Raw genomic sequence first — 19,740 nt, 5'->3', positions numbered from 1 at the left:
GATGTCTAGTTCCATGTTCCATAGCAGCTGTCCTATCATATTTATACGTGTGTAGGGTGTAGCGGAACATGGTCAGCGGCGGACGTAACAATACGTAAGTTTTTATCCGGCGTTCTTGATCAGCCGCAATGGCCGCATCGGTTCGAGGGTATAGAACAACAGCAGCTTCTTCGTACTATATGAATTATAAACAACGGGCAACGGGCGCGAACATCGTTGCGTCCTGATGAGTCTGCGCATGCGCACCACTTTTTTCCATTATTACGGAATAATTGTAGATACGAATAATCGCGGCGGTTCTTAGCAGCGGTTGCTCGCGAGATCGGGAAAGTTATTATCGAGGATCCTCAATAAATTTTCGTCCATTCGGTACGTAACATCGCTCACTAAATTCTTGACCTTGAATTTCTAGACTCCCGGCATAGTCGGCCGTTGTTGCCAGCCCGATATGTATATGCGCGCGTTTACTCCCTTGAACAAGTTCAGCCGCACGTTCGGCCGTGAGCTTGAGCCGGAAACGGTTCACGGACTTTCGGAACTCGTTCCGAGTTTGCGGTGACGCATTTAGCGTCAATCCTATGCTTGCGCGATCTTCGGTATACCGCTGAGGTTTATCCTTCATCGCCTGACAGTAACATACAAATAGTACTATTTGGAATTCGGCATACGCCCGCTACAGTCCGGATAGCATTCCAAATTCTCCTCCATTCCCATCGTCGTCGGTCTGGCATGCCCAGCCTTAATTTTACTCGTATTTAATATCGGTGGTACACGCACGATGCTATTTTCTTCGTTTCGTGCGTAGCCCATCTTACCTTCAACCATTTGACACCGCATCTCGCATATCAACTTCCATCGAATGTCTCGACACTCGAAGCTCCGCTTCACCCGAAATCCGAAATCCATCAAAATTTCGACCTTCGTGTATCGTCTCTACGCGAGCAACGCGCTTACCGTGCACTCTCCGTTCGGGCATGCACCGGTGCAGATCTGTGTTGGCTTCTCAATACAATAATATATCCGATTGAAACTTTACAATGAGGTAGTCAATTCTCATTGCTACATCACCTTCGTCAATTATTTATTATACGAGGGCCACATTTATTGACACACTATTTCCACTCGAATTATTCCGCTAACCTTGCGATTTCAGATGTTCTTTAGTTCCTTCGTACGCTGCTGCTGCTGATGGTGTGTCAAGACTCGTTCGACGCCCGTTTGTTACACATATACGGAAATCGCTATACGCGCTTGAATGCCTCTCGCGTTGAACGCCACTGATACTTATCGACGAACGGTAAGAATATTGAAAATCTTGTTATTGGCATTGAGAATGGCTCAGCGAGCACTCACCGTGCAGCCACTGTTATGCCGCAAACTGATTATCGAGAGAATATGCAAGTAATTATTGATAGAATACAGGCATGAAGGATAATCAAGCGGACGAGCTTAAACGAAAAAAAAATTCGTCTCTCGCGCTTGTTTCACTCGACCGCAATCGTTTTTTGTAACCTTATTTCGAGTCAGATGTTTTATTTCTTGACAAACGCATACATTCATTGGCTTGAAAACAAAGGAATTTTTCCTCAGGATTATTTAATACGAGCTTACCTGTATTACTGAAACTCTGAAATCTTCTGAAGTTTTTACTGCCCCTGAGATGTTGCGTGTATATATTCGTGTACAGTGGAGAAAATGCAGCCATTGGTCGTCCCCAAATTCCTTGCGCTTTCTCCACCGAAATATGCCGATACTCGACGCAACGCCTACTCGTACCATTCTGATATATATTGCTCCGAGAATGAAACGAGGGGGTTATCGTGGGTAATAACAACTCGGATGAAAAACGATTAATTAATGTTGCGAGCGATTCGGAAGGGACGCGGAAAAAAGTGCATCGCTCGACGGCAAATAGTTCGAGGTTCTCCCCGTCGAGAATCTTGGTGGGGGAGAGGGGAGGCTCGGGTAGTAGACCTACGCGGGGGGATGCCTCATGGAATTTTGTCAATTCGAGAGGAATCGGTGTGATCGGTGGTGGTTGCCGGTGCTGGTTCGTCACACGGCCGAGACTGCCGGGAGTCTCGTCGCAGTTGTCGGTTGTCGCATTCGTCGCTCGTCGGCACTCAGTCGTTTCGTGACTGTCAAGTCGAGCGTGTTCAGTCTCGTTACTCGTTATCTCTCGATACACCGGTAGACATATTATATTTACGCAATAAGTGAAATAATTTACCGACCAACCGAAATCCAACGAACCATGATTCCGAATTATTCGTTTGGCAAAATCATTGCTCTGCTTCCAATTATTCGTGAGTTTATTTCAACTTTTTCCATATTATTTATTTTTTCGTACTCTTCATTAGTACAACGTTCAAGAATCCTTTGTACAACTGCATAAAAACTCTATCGTTTTCTCGCTTACGGATAGAAAATAAAATTGTTTATTTATGTTTGTTCAAGAGCGTGTATTACACACGCTCGAATGGATTCAATCATGTACGAATTTAGGGCGAGAACGTTTCATTTTTTTGTCCTTTTTCAATACGGCTTTTCGATACGCCCCTAACGAGCGATATTAAAAAATATAACAACCAACGAATCGTATAGTGGAGCGCAAATCGTCGAAGATAATGGCCGCAAAAGTGAACAAAATAATTCTAGATAGTAGCATTTTTTTCGATAGGTGCATGAAGAAAACTTCGCGAAATAATTCGTGTTTTCACGTCGCTGAAAATTCTCATATAAAATTTGTGTGAACTGCTCTCAGTAAAAGGCTCGATAAATTCGTCGACCGAATCCGATATTGTTTGTTTAATCCAATAAGTGTGACATCGCTATCGAAAATCGCACTTTGACAGCCCGATTTGATTGATGGAAAATGATCGAAAATAAAATGGGGATCGCGTTATAAAGAGCGAAATTCACATTCGATCTCGAAAGGTCGAGAACGAATATAGATTTTTCATTGTCACGCCCGTACTGTCCACTGTCGTTATAAACGCGGTTAAACGTATCTCGCAAATATCTTACACGATACGCGCTTCTATAACGAGAAAGGATACCCCGTCCTGTGAGTCATAATCATTATTTTTTCACATCGCTATGCACGTGAAACATAAGAATCTACTACTTCTACGATTCGCTAAAATGGATTATAGAGGTTAAAACGCGCAAATAATCCGCATGTTGATGAGCGACCGGCGATCAAGTTCCCATGTACTCTTGTGCAAAAATAGCTTTCGAATGAGCTTTTGGACGGACCTACGCACCGCCATGCTTCCCGCTGCCGCCACCTACGGCCGACGCTCTCCAAACGCTTTTTGTTTCTTTTTTCTGTCGCCAGAGGCATCCCTGAGATGCTTTTTGAGCCTCGCTCAACGAATCATCGGAAAATTTGAGTGCAAAAATCCACGATAATTAAAAGTTGCGAATGCGGCGTTTCGGTTTTTCTCGAGTGTTTAAATATTTCACCATTCATAGCGTATCCATTTTGCAAAACGAATCGTCAATGAAGACTTGATCGTGTGACAGCGACAGACTCGGCAAATTGGTGGGAAAATGTCAGTAAATCGGCGCGTGACTCTTGCCGTTGCCGCGCTGGCCGGACTGCGGGGGGAAAAAATGGCGAACAATAACGAGGGCTCATTTTCGTTTAGTTTTTCCAACCAGCGTTTCAAATGAAAGTGTGTCCCGATTCGGAATCTCGTTCGGAATAGAGGCTCCTTTGAAAAAATCGTTTTCGTCGCTGCTACTGCTCGCGTCGTAGCGGTTCGTTAGCGAGTTACTTCTAATTTCCAGACACGACAAACCGTCCATTAACGAACTTTCGCATTGCAACATTCGATGCGAGTTGCGAGTCGCGTTGTTTTTCTATACCTTTTTTTCCACCCGTTACGCGCAGGGTGATAATTGTCGGTCGTTTTACCTCGCGTCGATTCTCATTTTATTAACTGGCTGTTTTCGTGCTTCGTCTCGTACCAGATCGACATCGTGTCAAGAATAGGTTAAGGTTGTGTCACACACGCTTTAGAAACACGACCAACGAGAGGACTCCTTCTCGAACTTGATTAATTATATTGACCCTTTGACCACCTAATTCACGTGCCCCGTCTATTAAAAGATCTACAAGTGAATTATTGAATGACGATCAATTCACTCCTTGACACTCCATTTTTTCATCGCTATTTCAACACATTCGCTCCAACATGTGCAATGCGTCCGAGCGTTATCGCTTGTACCGCGTCGATGTATACAAAGCGTCGTAGAACCAAACAAACAACACCGTACGAACAACGCTTAACCTCCCCGAGCGACGTGTGACTGAGAAATATGCTCGCGTCTTTTTATTCGTGCCCTCGTCACATATTTAACGATTTAACGGAATTAATTTTTTTTCCAATCTCACTCGAGCATTAGGTTGATGAGACAAGGGCGAAAACAAATGTGATTTACGGCTCGCAACAACCTGCATTATTGTCACAAGTGGCTTCGAGTGATCTTTGAAGGAAATAATTCGCTACCAACACTCGCACGTCTTTGATTCGTTGGCTTTTTATTATTATTATTGTGCGCACGAGTTTGCACGCGGGTGTGTAGCTCATAAAATAATTTACTTGAAATTATTTATCATCATCATCATTAGGGTGGCAGCCTCCGTGGAGCAGATTCCGATTGTAGTCAACTCAAATTTGTCGTTTGAAAGTGTCCATTATTTTATTCTGATCGCGTTACGAAACGGTATTGGGGAGACCGGGGCAAAATGGGGGCATTAAAAAATTGCGAAAATCTTGTTTTTTCATTCTTGAAAGTTTTCATTTATATCCAGAAAAAAAATGGAATATTCTATAAAAAAAATCAAAAAAGAAAGAAAATAAGAATTTTTTTCTTTTTTTCACTGCTTGTCTGTGCGCAGGTGCGTTGCAAGATTTGAGCAGATGGAAAAATATTTCGATTCTAAAATTGATACAATTGCGAACTTTTTTCCTCAATTCGTTGAACAAAAGTATAATAAAAGAGAAGAATAAAATGGTCGGTTCGTGTCAAGGAGGTCATTGCGCCTCGGGATTTTGTTGCAATTATGCGGTGATGCGGCGTGCGCGTTATTTCCTGACGAATCCGAGCGATACCGACTAATCCCTTAAATACCTCTGATCTCGTTAATTGCCGTCTTGAATGAGTGACACCGATGCATGCTGAGAATTTCACAGGAGCAATTAATCAATTAACTGGAAGAGCGTTCACGCGGCAATAGCGGCTCGCCGCCACCGGCGCAGCAGGGACTTTGCCCAAAGCCACTGGACTCTCGCCTCTCTCGTGTCTCGATGCTCTCCCTCCCCTCATTAAGCATAGAGACCATGCACCACGAATGATGATCAATTAAAAAGTCATTGACCCCTCAGGAAATTGTCCGTTCACATAAATCCAAGCAATGTACGATTCCATTTTTTTCACCATTCTCCAGCAACGCAGCGCTGGTTAGTGAGGAAAGATACCCGACAGGGTTATTCGAATTTATTCAAAAGTTTCTGACGTTCAAACAAAAATAGTCCGCTTTAGAGCTCATTCGAAAGTTTAATTTGGAAAAAAATCCTGGCTGATTTTCGCAGGTACGCCGTAAAATATTCTCGACGAAATCGGAAACTCGAAGTGTCAAATTCCCATCACATTCGCTTGGGACATCCAAATCTAAACCTTCGATGAATGATAAAAATTCTTCCGCGTATACAGCGTTCAGGATTTTTGTTGTTCTTTGTTCGCTTCTTTGTCTCGAGTGCGCCAACGCACGGCGCGAGGGAAAGTAAATAATTTGCCCACGCTCGCGCGATCTCGTCTGTCGCTCATCCAATAAACGACGCGTGTATCCACTTTCCAGTTACCGACCCCCCACTCCCGCGCCCCGCTAGTTTACCTTCGGCGCAGATGTGCATACGAACATGGACACGCATGTATACATCAGTGTCGTTACACGACCAACGGTCGTGCGATACCGCCGCGCAGTTGTTTTCGCACGAAAAAATTCACGAAAATACGCTCAGTTTGCTAGCACCCGGCAGCAGCGGAGGCATCGCGGCACTCGCAGTTATTTTTCCTCTTCTTTGTTTCTCGTCGTACATTGTTCGAGCGTGGACGACGAACGATGCTTTACGGGGAAGCAGGTACTACGCGTATTCGGGAGTGCGAAAACACGTCGCATTGGATAGAGTGGCGAGCAACGGCTTACCTGGAAGACTATTTACCCACCGATATATAGTACCGGAGGCATAGGATTATACCGAGGTAAAATAAGTTACGGAATAATCGTTATAACAAAGAGGGAAGTCTTTTCTTTCGAGAAAGTTACCGAAAACCACCCGGAGCGTTGTTCCGAGTATTCCGGTCGTGTGCGAGGAGAGAATACAAAGCTGTCAGGGTCACGGGCATTATGGAGGGTCGGCATTGTACCGGCGAGTCCCCGAAACGCTGACTGTGCTAAAGAAGGACGACAAAGTCGTTTATAATGTTCAATATTTCTTCTGTTTATTTAGCCAATTTATCGTCGTGTTGATCGTGCGAGGTTTTATGAAAATTCATGAAAATACTCGATCGACAAAACATTCAGAGAGTTCAAAAAATTATCCTCGATCGTTATTACCACCGACTCATAGGCGCGAATTTTTACAATTTTAACAATCTTGAAACTGAAACTATTTTCTAGGGAAAATTTGTCTCGCAGTAATTGTTTTCGAAAATGTTTTCCCATAAAAAATTGGGAGAAACGAAAAATTTGGAGTTTCTGGCTTCGATTTTTGAGTGTACTCGAAGTTTTTCAACTCGACTTTAGGTTTTCAAAGTCTGTGAAACCCTCTGGCCAGGATCGCTAGATTTTTACTGACGGTCCGCGATTCCGAATCGGTCTCAAGTTGCTACGGAGCGCCTCAGGGCGGAGACTCGTCTCCGCTGTTCAGATCTCAAACGATTTTTTTTCTTATTTCAGAGGCAGTAATGTGCGCTACGAAAATGAGCGTCGCACCCGATTGCAAGGATTTTTTCGCCGACCGTATCGAGACTAATTTGACAAAGGTGACGTGGGTCCACGCGGTCAACAGTAAGGAGAAGCTACACGAGGCTCTGGCCACCGGTAATTTTTCATTTCTCGTAACCATTTACTATCAACATTTTGGCTCACAGCGATTCTCCCGGTCGGTGAGAATCGTTGAAAAAAACGGCAGCAACATTTTGTTCGTCACATTCGTCGACAGTAATTTCCAATTGCAAAACGCCAGCTGTCAAACGAGAGTCGCTGAATAAATTTGTTTTTGATTTCGTAAATTTTTCTTCTCAAACCTCAAGACAAGGCGATGATGCTGGAAGCTGACGTGGTTCTTGGAACGTTGAACGATCCGAGCGGCGGCAACGACACGGAAAATATACCGATAATGGCGCATCCGCCGGAAGTAACGAGCGATCTGTCGTTGGAAGAATTTTTGGAAAGTGTTCTTGCCGATGGAAAACGTGGTATCAAGCTCGACTTCAAGAGCATCGAAGCTTTCAAGGGCAGTCAAGCTATACTCGAGAAACATCGAGCCAATGTTAGTACACATTCCGAACGAATTTCGTTGTCACTGAAAATTTTCAAGTCGAATGAAAACGAGAAGCAAAGTCGCCCACTGTTGAAAGGAATTCAAATTATTCGTACTAAGAGAAAATTCATTTCCCGATGATAATCCAGTCGAATCGTGGTTCATAAACCACGTGTGTAAATAGTAATTATGATTCGACATAATTGTCACATTGTTTGGCGAAAAGTCAACTGATACGAGTGGGATATTGCTTGCCCCATGCGACACGAGTGAGCCTGAAGATTGGTTTGTTTTATTAAAAAATATCGTAACGCCTTTCAGCTGAGTTTTCCAGTGTGGTTGAACGCTGATATTCTCGTCGGGCCGGTCGAGGCTAATCCGACCGATCCGCTTCCCGTCGAGCCCAACGCTTTTATTGCTGGTGCTGCTACTTCCTTGCCGGAGAGCACGCTCTCCATAGGTTGGACCACGAGGTAACGAAATTCTTAGTTTACCGTTAATTCAGCGATTTTTTTTCAGAGTCGTTGCAGTTTCGCGCTCGCGGATGGCACAAATATTTTTCGAGCATTGTCGAGCGATAGCTCGCCCAACTAACGATCAAAAATTGTTGATTTAAGGTACGGTTCGAAATTCAACATCACCGAGGGAGAATACACGAACGAGCAGATTCGCCAAATGGTCGAGGTGATCGCTCGAAGCGAAACGAAACAGTCGATAACTTATCCCGTAAGAGCTGGCTTGGCGGCCGGCAATGTAGAGCTTTTCAAAGATTTATTGGAGGACACATCCGCCCATGGAGCAACACTGACCGTCTGGTCGAGTCCGGACGACACTGTCGATGTTGCTGCTCTCTCGAAATTCATCAAGGACATTGGAGTCGACAAAGTTTACGTCGACGTACCCGATGACATTTTGTCAAAGTTAAATATTTCCGGTGCAACCTCTTACACGACCAGTTCAATAGTGCTCTTCGCTTCGCTCGTTATGAGCTTCGCAATCACCAAATTAATATAAGTGGAGCAAATGTTTGTTCGATGCGTACAGGATCCGCAAGAAAAGAAGGATCGAAAATGTCTGGAGACTCGATTATTTATTTACCAATAAGTTAGTTATTTCTCCTGATAAATGTGGTACCGACACCAAAACTTTTTCCCTTTTCGCACCCCAGTCTCCGCGTTTCCGAACTCGATGTTTGCCACGAGCTATTATTTCTCATGAATATATAAATTCACATTTTGATCGAGATCGAAGGCAACGCGTTGCGATTCAATTTTTGACGCGTCGATTCTGTCATTCAATTTTTTCATGCGGAATTCCTACGATCTTTCGCAAGTCGATCACGCGATGCCGGACAATAAACGCTTCTATTTTTCTTCATGTGTGTGTGTGTGTTTTTTTTCTCGATAAAGATATTTTTGGTACTTGAAACAACTTTTCTAACATGCCAATACACACATTTGTAAAATTTACGAAGAAAAAAGTCGCAACGATTACTGTCTGACATTTAACATATCTGAAACTTTGAAATTGTAAAAAATTGTATCGCAACCGGTGGTTATCGTAATTTCTCAACTCTTGTCAACAAATACGACGACGTGGTGTGCAAACGGGCGAGTTCATTGATCGACCACAGTCTTGAACAATTATGTCGAACCTTTGCGTTTAACCGCGTGAGTTGATAAATTCTTTTTCCCCCCCTTTCTCATCGATTTCCATTCATTCACGATATACGTTTATGTACTCTAATATAAAATCAACATTCCTTACAATATTCAACAGTATTTGCATGTAAAGTTATTCTCACGAAACTGGAGCTTTTGCGGTTGAGTCAGCTCCTCCCTCCCCCTCATTTCTTATCTTCATATTACTTTTATAAATCCCTTGGAGGTCGTATGCAGTGGCGTACGGTGACGTATTCGGATGATTGAGTCGTTTATCGATATCAGCAGGAATAATCTTCACTAACGACTCCTCCATATTGATACCGAATTTGAATCGGTGATATATATTATTTTCTCACAAACCATGTATTTCGAGTTGTCCATAATCGCTAACGACTCTCCATCGATCCAGCGAATCGCATCAAGGAGCCAGCTGCTATCATTACCAGCGTATAGACATTGAGAGCCGTACATTCCTTTTCAAATGAATATTCACGAGGGTCAACAAAAACACATGAATTTTGATCGGTTTATTGGAAAGTATCTCATTGTATATTTCAAATAAATCAATTATCATGGATGATTGAGCGGAATTACTTCGCACACGTCTCCACATTGATTTCAAACTAATTGCAACCGAGTGACTTTTTCGCTGATTTTTCCAGATGACGCGGGGTATGAAGTGTCAGGCGACATGACGAGCATGTAGGAAAACGCGAGAGACGTGGCAGCGGCTGTCGACTCGGAGTGTCAAATATACCCAAAGAAATGAATCCGATTTCGTTGGTTCTCGCGTTTGCTTTCGCGGAGCCAAGCTAAAGCCGAGACGCTCCGTGTTGCGAGTAGAATGGAATTGAGTGAAATTTGAACGAGCTGCTACGGTGAGACACGTTCGGAAATCTCGATCAGCCAAACAGCAAATTCTCATCGTCTCCCGGACCGCTTCATTGCCGTCGATACAAACCGTCCAACTCTACTTACGTCCACGTCGGAATGCGATCTTCGTAATTGAAAATGATAAATGGCGGGACCGGTATTGAGGTTTGATCGGTAGAATTTTTCACGGCGAAGGAACTGAGAGTTTTTATTTGGAAACTAGCTCATGCGCTACAGTCTACAACTGCGATTTCTATTCTTTATCAAGTTTCTGCTTCTATACCATTACAACGAGAGGCTAGAAATAAATAGGCCTTAATTCTACTGCATAACTGCAAGGTTAATCCGAGAATTGATGCGTAAACGTTGTATCATCGTAATCATTTACGGAATAACAATATTTGAAATAATACGAGAATCCGAGTACCAATAAAAATGGTATTCGAATCGATGTCCTCGACAAAAGCGTAAACCGATGTCACATTCTTGTTATGTCGACGCTTAAGCCGCTTTTGGGGCCTTTTTCGTCGCATCCTTTATTTTAGCGGTGGTTTTTTTGCCGGGGGTAACAGTAGAGCGGGTTGTTAATGGCGGCGGTGTTTTTCCTTTGACTTCTGCTCGATCTGTAGCTTTGCGATTTCCAGACGTCGGCCCTGTCTCGGAGTTTGCTTTTCTACGAGGAGGTGGTGGTCTGTCGGTTCTCGAAGTTATACCGTTCTGTATCATGGGCTGGAATCCGAAAGAAAAATATGAAACTGAAAACTGGGAAGCTGTCCGCGGGCCGGAGAGAAAAATAACATTGGAGAACGCGAATCCCGGAACGATTTTTCTTCGTACAACTCGAAAATAGTCGCGAATAAAATAATGCACGATTGAAAAAATTGATGATATTAGCACTGTGAAAAACACACCTTTTTAGTGGTAGTATTTGGCCCCGGCAAGCCTCTTGGGCCGGATCCGCTCGGGGGGCCGACTGCTGCCGAAACTGTCTTTCGAGTCGTACGTTGTTGGGCCCCGACGATGGCGATTACGACGAATAAAATGACGATGGACGACAGTCTTTTATCCATTTTCGTTAATAATTAAACGACAATAACGACGAAGAAGCGAAGAGCGTGATATATATTGACGCGTAGAAGCCTCGCCCAAGCGATTTATAAACCTCGCTTCCTCCGACAAAGTTATAACCCTATATCCCGCCGCGAATAAGATTCATCAAGCTTCTCGATAGTGCCAGCTTTTATTGCTACTCGAATAGGCTCCAAGTAATTTACGACCAATCTTAGATACCTGTCGCCCTCTCCTCTACGACACGGTATAAACTCCTTAAAAACCGTGCACGATCCTATTAACTCCACTGGGCGGAGAGCACTTTTACAAAACTAACGGCTGCATATATATATGGGAGGTTCGTTCTCTAAGTGGAACCCCCCGAAAAGCTTCTTTTTTGGCTGGTGGCAAACTAAAATATTCCATCATTCGGCTTGGGATAGACAAACGTATCGCACTCACTTTAAACCACACATTGGGATGCACATTTGTCCATAAAATAATCATTTTTCAACGAAACTGTGTATGAATATACTGAAAAATATTTTTTTTGACATCTGAAACTGACTGTAGAAGGAAATATCGAGGGAAAGAAAATTTCGGAAAAAATTTTACAGCCGAGACAAGCATAAATTGTTTTCAATTATTTTTCAACGGAACTTTCGTATTTCACGACGAATTATCATCATATTCGGAACAAATCCTTCCGATACGTCGAGTTGGAAGTTTTTTTGACTCACCTTTTGTCGCTTCGATCCGTGGTCGAAGTGCTTGGTTTTCTAATGGTGCCACTCCTTCTCAAATTTTCATTTTTTAATTAAAGCATGTTTAAGTTTTTAAACAAAATCCATATTTATTTGCGTTCAGATTGAGATACGTGGCAGCAGCGATGATCCTGACGTGCGGGGTAGGATCGAACGATTTCCCGATTATTCGTTTATATCACTTTATTTATTTTACATTACAGCATACGAAAATACGAAAATTCTTCATTCTTCCGGATGAAATAACGCCTCGTAGAAATCTCGCACGCATCGTACAGTCATTGTTATTCGTTTCCTGCTTATATTCGTACGCCTGTATATACACTATTTTTACGACACGCCGTGTGACGGAAAACAATATTTCTTTCGCTTTAGTATACTTCAATTCCTCATCTAGAAGCAATTAATTTTTGACGAAGAGAAATTTTTCAACGGAGTACGCAGTACCAAAATATGTTATTACTATCGAACACAAATCTTTTGGCACGTTAAAATTTGACCAATTTGAGGTTATAAGGAAACCAATGGAATCACAATCGAGACTCTTGCAGGGATAGGGCCAACTATGAAACGAACAAAAATAAGTTTACAATTCGTTTACAATATTGTCGATGTCAGATCGGCACAATCTTTTACAACTATATACAAACTGTATACTCAGAGACGTGCACGGAGACTTTTATCCGTGGAATTAGCATTTTTCCATTGTCGCATCGGTCTGTAACGACGTAACAAGGGGATTCGTGTTTGTCGTAAAAGAATTGGCTAATTTACTACGTTTATTGTCAAATCCAACGGCTATGTATGACTTATTCTTGAACAATTTTCCCATCGATCCCTTCCATTGTGTCTATAGTCCGACACTGGAACGGAAACGTTTTTTTGTTTTGTTGAGCAAACCCCACCGCATGCCTATATAATACTTGATTTTGAAATTTGATTCCGATTAGTCGGAGGCATTCGGAAAATGTTTGAGTCGAATGTGACAGGTTGGATTATAGGCAAAGCGAACAGCACGTAGGATGGCTACTCGCTCGAAAGTGGGGCGCCACGTATTCGGGTGTTATTGTGTAGCGGGCATCGCTGATCAAGCGCACAGCGAGATCGCACTATAACCAATTGGACGAGTCGATACTCCGTACCGCGTTGATTATCCGCATGGGCTTGTGTCGCTTTCGTTTAATAGCATTTTGCTCGTGGTATACATTTATTTCGAGACTTGGCGATGATTCGACGGTATAATAAAAGAAGCGTTTTAATTCGTACGCCGCAATTCCTTACTGTGACTATTGGCATTTTCAATGAGTAACAGTAACAGTTCAATAAAAACAGTTCTACCATTTTTTAAATACCGTACGTATAATCTTAAAACTATTGTCTCTAAAATAAAAAGTTCCCGTAGCGTCGTCGCGCGAAAGATCGAATCTCGCCATTATCTCGAAAAAATGGATTATCGCGGAGAAAAGAAATTTGTAGGATGATTCTCATTTGTGAATGCAGTGACAGTAGCGTTTGGATCCGTGATCGAGGCAGGTAGAGCTGCTGGCATACGAATTGATTCTACTAATTTCGTCCTCGTTGATCGTAAAATTGTCAGCACCGTGATAGTGTATGGTAGTTTCGTAAAGGCCACCACCGGGGCTAACCTCAATAAGATAAAAGTACCCCTCGAGAGTGGCGTTAGAGAGGTAACCTCGTAAATCAATGACTTTATCGACTCGGTGTATCTTTTTCAGTTTAAGTTTGGAGCATATACGTTTGCCATTTTTATCGCGATAGTGTTTTATTATATTTTCAATGTGTTGAAGAAATTTGCGTGTACCCTCGAGAGCAATTTTGTCGTTGGTACTGGCCGTCTTGAAAGCCATGCACGTACACCAATGGGGCAGAATTCCGGCATCGGAACAGCCTCGTTGTTGAGGGACGGGATTGAAGAGAGTTTGGCAGGTCGGACAGCCGGTACTAGCGTTAACCGAACCGCCAGCGCGGATGAGAATGTCGCGGAGAGTTTCGTAAATGTCGTAAGGCGAGGTTAGTCGATTCTCATTGAGTCGCATCGCTTCGTAAGCGTTTGGCTCTCGTTGACGAAACCAATGAGGTATTTTGACGTAAATAAAGGGCAAACGTTCCTCGTACCAGCCGACGAAGGTTTGCCGTATTCCTCCCCAACGCATACCGTGGTCGCTCAAGAAAATGATCATCGTGTCGTTCGTAATAGCCTCGTTTTCCATTTTCTCAAACATGTACCGAAGCCGATCGTCCATCGAGGAAACTCCGTTCAAGTCTTCGTGGCTCACCGAATTCGTCCAAAAAAAACCAAAATACGGGAAGCCCATGAAGGTCCGTGCGAATTCGAAGGCGTAATTGAATATTCTCTCGACGCTTACTTCCGGGCCCGTGCAATATTTACTGCCAAAACGTTTTTTAGCTTTAAGCAGCTTTTCCGCAGCGACCGTATAAGGTCTGAGGTAATAGTCGGTAGGGGGCTCTACGAAGCCTACTTTGTGGTAGTTGAAAGTGCTCAGGGTAACCACTTCTTCCCCGTAGGCGGTAACGTAACCCGAATTTCGAAACTCGTACCACAACATCGGACAATTGTCGAGGCCGTATGGAACCGTTGGTTTGCACTTGGCGTAAGCATCAGCGTTATTCATCCCGGTCAATATCGCCATCAAATTTGGAAATGTATTTTCTCCCATTTTGTTGTAACCCTGAAGATGAAACCAATCCTTTTCACGAAGATATTTTTCGGTTTTTGGCAAAGCCCTTTTGAAATTCAAACGCGACACGCTGTCGATTCCGAGCATGAGTATGCTCAATTTTCTATTTTTCTCTTTGCTCGACGCCTCATCCTCCTCTCGATCAACTTGTGTCAAACGTTGTTGCACCTTGGCTGGATTTATTATTGCATGGATATTTTTATAAATCGTTGTTTTCCCACGACGACAGGTCACCATCACGGTTTCAATTTCGGGTGACAAAATCACACGATCCGACAGCTCGATGCATTTTCCAACGCTGTTTTCAAACAATAATACAAAATCTCATTAAGGCAGTTCACACGAATATAATGAAGATCGATAATTCTGACTTTAGGAGTTGGAATTTGGAAGTATGCTAGAAATATACACCCGGAAATCTATTCCCATAATTAAAATCACACTTTTTTAAGGTTATACATGGGCTCTCATGGCAGGCAAACTTTCCGTGCGACGATTTCGATTTAATGAAAAAGGATCCTCCCAATAACTTTGAAGAGCCAAAAACGAGAATAAGAAAATATGTTTTTAGATATATGAATGATGTGTCTTGAGGAAGCCTTGTCACTGGTGAAAAGGACTTGGGAATGGAAAAGAAAAACACTTATTTGAGGTTAACGAGTAATAACGACACAAACGGCTTGACACAAAATGGTTGTTGTCACATTTTGCTTAACTACGAAAGTATTTAAACCACTATCATAACATTAAAAATCGATCAATCTCAACAAATAAGTTATACGTTATTTCAATAATTGCGAGAATAAATTTCAATCGTTTCTTTCATCATGAAAAGAGCAAAAAAGTTCAGTTGCTTTTTTCAACCACAAGTAATGCACTGCATGCTGGTCAAATGAGTGCTAAATTTTCAAAACACTTTTAGTCCAAGTTCAACGTACCGATTAAACTTATCGTTAGTAGATATGTATTCAAGCATATTTTATTAACGTGAAAAAATATTTAAAACGATAGTTTTGCAAAACTATTAACCGATAGATGCAAATATCCATGACGACACATTTTCACAGGTATTTTTCAAAGAATCATCTGTATTTTTTAACCGATTTTATTCCACCGAGTCTCATTTTGTTCCTCAACTGATCCTCTACGAATTCACCACGTGGATTTTCCTTTAAACTCATTCCTTCAGAAATTATGAATGAAAAAGTTATTTCGCTTAATGAACAATTAGCTGCGACAGTGAAACGACCAAGTTAAAAAAACAAGTACACGGTCGATTCATAGAGGACCGGTTGACGAACAAAATGAGACTTGTTGCAATAAAATCGACGAAAAAAGGGAGATAATTCTTTGAAAAATACCAGTGTAAATGTGTCAGCGTGGAAATTTGCATTTATCAGTCGATGCTTTTGCAAAACTAGCGTTTTTAATATTTTTACATCTTAATAAGATACGCTGTAATACAAATCCACTAACAATACATTTAATCGGTACGTCAAACTTGGTCTAAAAGCGTTTTGAAAATTTAGCACTCACTTGACTAGCATGCAGTACAGGAGTTACCTTAAGAGGATGGATCAGTCGGTATATCGCAACCGTGAGTGCGAGAGAGATAGCTGCAAATTTCGAAATCGAAATTCTTCGACACAGTTTGACCGATTAAAAAAAGGCTCTGTCAGTCAAGTGAGGTTAGTCGACTGATCCGTACTCTTGAGTCGACTAACCTCACTTTAAATTTTCGAAATCGAAATTCTTTGACACTGACATTTTTATTATTTTCGATCCGGCGACGAGTGTAAAAAAATTTCACTTTCAAAATTTGCAGCTATCTTTCTCGCTCTCACGCTTGCGATATCTGATCCATGCTCTTTTAATTCCTCCCAAAACTGTTTATTATTCATCTTTCGATCGGCGTGTGCTCAACAGACTCGCAACGAATCGCAATAGTTACGCCGCCGCCGTACCACCGGCCACCGAGATGATGCGTATTTTATTGCCACGAAAGTTTTTCACAATATGCCGTACATCGAGTAATGCGAGCGATAAAAATTTAATGGTTATTAGGTGTGTAAGCGCGATAGAGACAGCCCGGCGACTGTGCACCGTTTCATTTCGAGTTAATTGTTAAAGAGTCAAGGTCACCCGCGCGGGGTCGACCGATCGGACGTCAAGAAAAAATCATAGCGAGAATCCTTACGTTATTTTGGAATCCCAGTCGCCCGTCGGGGGGTCAGGAGGCGCAGGTCGAGAGATGGGGCTCCAGCAGCAAGTGGGGCGCTTCCGAGTCTCGGTGGATTCGGTGTTAACGGTCAAAATGACACTGCCATTTAGTGGATCCCTCGTAACGTTACTGATGAGCGGTTCCGAAGAGCAAGCCTCGAATTTATACTTCGTAACATATTTCTTGATGGTCCAGTCTAGCGGATCTTTCGAGATCATGTGGCACTTTGGATTCCAAACGAGGTATCCATCGGCGATCTCTGTAGGTCGTCGGGGAGGTAGGAAAAGAGATGAGTTTTTGAATTTAATAAAATAATGGACGTTATGCAGGAATGCAAGTATCGCTTAGTGCAAATTCTACTACGGATCGATGCCGAATAAAATTTTGCCTGGTAAACGGCTGACGCGGTACTTTTCGCGGATTTTTTCCTCGAAATCGGATCGGCTCGTTTGGAAATAATTGTCTTCGTAAACTCGATTTTTTAATCGTTTCTCAGTTGACTCGAGTGGCTCGACGGATCAAGTGAACCGGCCACGTTGAAACCCGGCCGCTGCGATAATGATTGTTTTGACAAACGAGATAAGGAAATCTGTCCTCGATGGAAGAATAAACGCGTGGGACTCACCATCGCCACCGGGGTAAGCCCTGAGAGAGAGGAAGCCTTCGAACTCGAGTTCCTTTCCGGAAACGAAGTAGAGCGTGAGCACGAGGAGGCAGGGTGCACCCAGCAGAAATAGCCGTGGCCTCTTGCGCACGCTTTCCCACAACTTGAATAATCTCGCTCTCAACATTTCGGCGTTTTTGTCGTTGCTCCACTAGTCAATTGTTTTCAAGATGTAACTCCTCGACGAGGATCGAACGATGCTCACTTCTAGCACAGCAGCAACGAGCTCAAACTCTCTCGTCGGGGATGCTCTCTCCTGACTTTTCCACGAAATATCTTTGTACAGTTGTCGTCTCATCCAGTTTTTGCCGAGTGGAGCTGCTCGCATCCGAGCTAGATTTGCGTCGTCCATTGGGATCTTTCGATCTGTTTGGACCGTTTCATTGGATTTTTAAAGACGAAAATTATCTTTTTACTTTTATCATTTGTAATCGAATTTATCGATTATTTTTTTGATTTTTTTACTGGCTATAACGATCTACGAACGATGATTAAACGGGGACTCTGCGTAACAAGACTGCGCTGTACGCGAGAGCCAGAATTATGGTCCAAAGGAATTCGAGTCAAACGATAAGACTCCGTTATGTAGTTGGTTGCAAGACTCGCCCCCTCCCTTCCCCCGCGTCCATTCACGATAGTCACGATTTCCTTTTGTTCTTGATAACCTCGTTGACTTTACTCCATTTTTTCACTACCCAAACTAGATTTTTATGAAAAAATTGTTAAAACGATATGACGAATAAATGAAAATGAGAGATTGGCTTTTCTATTGGAAATCGAGGCAATCGTCGTGAGGCGATTCAAGTGAATTGGTTAAATTGACAGTAATCGGTGAACCGGAACTTTTTTCGTTGGTCGAATTGAGGATCAACGTGGAGGCGCGGGTGCGAATCCTCGCAGTCACACTTGCAAATGAATTCGATGAAAATTAATAAAAACTAAAAATCTACGATTTCGAGCGCATTACCTCGGGAGAGATAAAACAGTTTGACGAGCTCGCGTCATGACTGAAATGACACATTAACGAATAGACAGAGAAGCTGGCACTGACGAGTGAATTGTTGGAATATGTCCACTGGCGTAAACTCCCACCTCTGGCCACTTAAAAGTGTCACATTAACCCATACGAATGTACATATTACACGTGCGCGCGCGCAAACACATTGCTCGGGGTTACACATATGTGTGGAAGGTGAGGAGGTACGTACTAATAAATACAAATTAAATGTGTGCCCGTTAAAATGCATTTTGTCATTTTTTTTCAACTGGATAACATTGACGAAACGTCGACACGCTTTTCGCTGGATTTTCCATTTTTCGCGCGCACGAGCGACCGTGAAAAACCGTCAATAAATAAAAATGGATATCATTTTTCGAGAATAACCTTAAGAGAATAAGAAAAAATGAATGTTAGAAGAAAACAACATTGTAAAAAAGATATGTGTTTCTAGAAACTGATTTATCTTTCAACTCCTGTGCTTAAGAAAATAGAAGTAAACTTGAAAAAAAAAAAAAAAAAAATGTTTTACAATAAAAGATTGAAAAAAAACTTCCCACTGAAAAATCATATAGCGTATTGAAAATAAAATAAAGTCGAAAAAAATGAATGTTAGAAAGAAACAACATCGTAGAAAAGACATGTGTTTCCAGAATAGTGTATACGATTTTTCTGTCCGACGCAGGCAGAATGCGGCAACTTCGGCCCGGAGGACAGAAAAGTGATTTATTATCTTCAAACTCCTTTGCTTAAGAAAATAGCAGTAAACTTCAAAAAGACTTAAATAACAGATAAAATATAATTAAGATAGATAAGAAACCATTTAACTGTTAAGGAGTTTCGGTACAGGCGATACAATGTTGCCATGCTAAACCATGCTAAAAGCATAAAAAATTTCAAAAAGTTCAGAATTTTATAAAATTTGGTGAACATATTCTTTAGTGCCAAATTTGACAATACAAATTTTTTAAGATTTTTCTTCTACACAGTTATCGAGTAATTGATCACTAAAGTTGACGTGTATAAGCATAGCGTTTCCATATATATAGGTATACATTCCGGGCATAAGAAATCTGCTTCAATGCGTAATTACTCGATAACTAAGTAGAAGAAAATTTTGAAAAAATTTGTGTTTTCGCATTTGATGTTGAAGAACATTATCACCAAATTTCATCAATTTCTTAATATTTAGACTTTTGTACCGAAACTCCTTAAGATATTCCCTTCGCAT

The 19,740-nt window shown here is 42.1% G+C and overlaps 3 protein-coding genes across 4 annotated transcripts; 1 reads left to right on the top strand and 2 right to left on the bottom strand.

Moving 5' to 3' along the window:
- The first annotated feature begins 2,076 nt into the window (after positions 1 to 2,076).
- LOC122408219 (protein FAM151B) lies at positions 2,077 to 9,327 on the top strand. Of its 2 annotated transcripts, none has more exons than XM_043414868.1 (5): positions 2,077 to 2,306; positions 6,971 to 7,114; positions 7,327 to 7,565; positions 7,878 to 8,029; positions 8,174 to 9,327. In XM_043414868.1, exons 1-5 carry the CDS (start codon positions 2,255 to 2,257, stop codon positions 8,568 to 8,570), a joined length of 984 nt encoding a protein of 327 aa, XP_043270803.1. In that variant the 5' UTR covers positions 2,077 to 2,254; the 3' UTR covers positions 8,571 to 9,327. The 2 variants fall into 2 exon arrangements, with proteins under 2 accessions (XP_043270803.1, XP_043270804.1); XM_043414869.1 differs by lacking the exon at positions 2,077 to 2,306 and adding an exon at positions 5,950 to 6,273.
- Positions 9,328 to 9,712: 385 nt separating this feature from the next.
- On the bottom strand, positions 9,713 to 11,943 carry LOC122408220 (uncharacterized). The gene is made up of 2 exons (XM_043414870.1): positions 11,005 to 11,943; positions 9,713 to 10,822 (listed from the first exon to the last, which is right to left on the bottom strand). Exons 1-2 carry the CDS (start codon positions 11,161 to 11,163, stop codon positions 10,595 to 10,597), a joined length of 387 nt encoding a protein of 128 aa, XP_043270805.1. The 5' UTR covers positions 11,164 to 11,943; the 3' UTR covers positions 9,713 to 10,594.
- A 132-nt stretch (positions 11,944 to 12,075) lies between these two features.
- On the bottom strand, positions 12,076 to 18,789 carry LOC122408217 (uncharacterized). The gene is made up of 4 exons (XM_043414865.1): positions 18,480 to 18,789; positions 17,474 to 17,878; positions 16,825 to 17,107; positions 12,076 to 14,925 (listed from the first exon to the last, which is right to left on the bottom strand). The coding sequence occupies exons 2-4, from the start codon at positions 17,637 to 17,639 to the stop codon at positions 13,392 to 13,394; spliced, it is 1,983 nt and encodes a 660-aa protein (XP_043270800.1). The 5' UTR covers positions 17,640 to 17,878; positions 18,480 to 18,789; the 3' UTR covers positions 12,076 to 13,391.
- Between the last annotated feature and the right edge of the window lie 951 nt (positions 18,790 to 19,740).

Source organism: Venturia canescens, chromosome 3 (assembly GCF_019457755.1).
Source record: "Venturia canescens isolate UGA chromosome 3, ASM1945775v1, whole genome shotgun sequence".
NCBI classification, from domain to species: domain Eukaryota; kingdom Metazoa; phylum Arthropoda; class Insecta; order Hymenoptera; family Ichneumonidae; genus Venturia; species Venturia canescens.
Note: the sequence above shows the minus strand (reverse complement) of the source record. Positions and strands in the feature narration are given on the sequence as shown.

Excerpts from the sequence above, each read along its gene's own strand:
- LOC122408219 (XM_043414868.1), top strand. The coding sequence starts at position 2,255 with ATGATTCCGAATTATTCGTTTGGCAAAATCATTGCTCTGCTTCCAATT. Across the intron at positions 7,115-7,326 it reads ACACGAGGCTCTGGCCACCG|ACAAGGCGATGATGCTGGAA; the intron begins GTAATTTTTCAT and ends TCAAACCTCAAG. Across the intron at positions 8,030-8,173 it reads TCCATAGGTTGGACCACGAG|GTACGGTTCGAAATTCAACA; the intron begins GTAACGAAATTC and ends TGTTGATTTAAG.
- LOC122408220 (XM_043414870.1), bottom strand. The coding sequence starts at position 11,163 with ATGGATAAAAGACTGTCGTCCATCGTCATTTTATTCGTCGTAATCGCC. Across the intron at positions 10,823-11,004 it reads CAAATACTACCACTAAAAAG|CCCATGATACAGAACGGTAT; the intron begins GTGTGTTTTTCA and ends TTCGGATTCCAG.
- LOC122408217 (XM_043414865.1), bottom strand. The coding sequence starts at position 17,639 with ATGTTGAGAGCGAGATTATTCAAGTTGTGGGAAAGCGTGCGCAAGAGG. Across the intron at positions 17,108-17,473 it reads GGCTTACCCCGGTGGCGATG|AGATCGCCGATGGATACCTC; the intron begins GTGAGTCCCACG and ends GACGACCTACAG. Across the intron at positions 14,926-16,824 it reads GACTGGGATTCCAAAATAAC|CGTTGGAAAATGCATCGAGC; the intron begins GTAAGGATTCTC and ends GTTTGAAAACAG.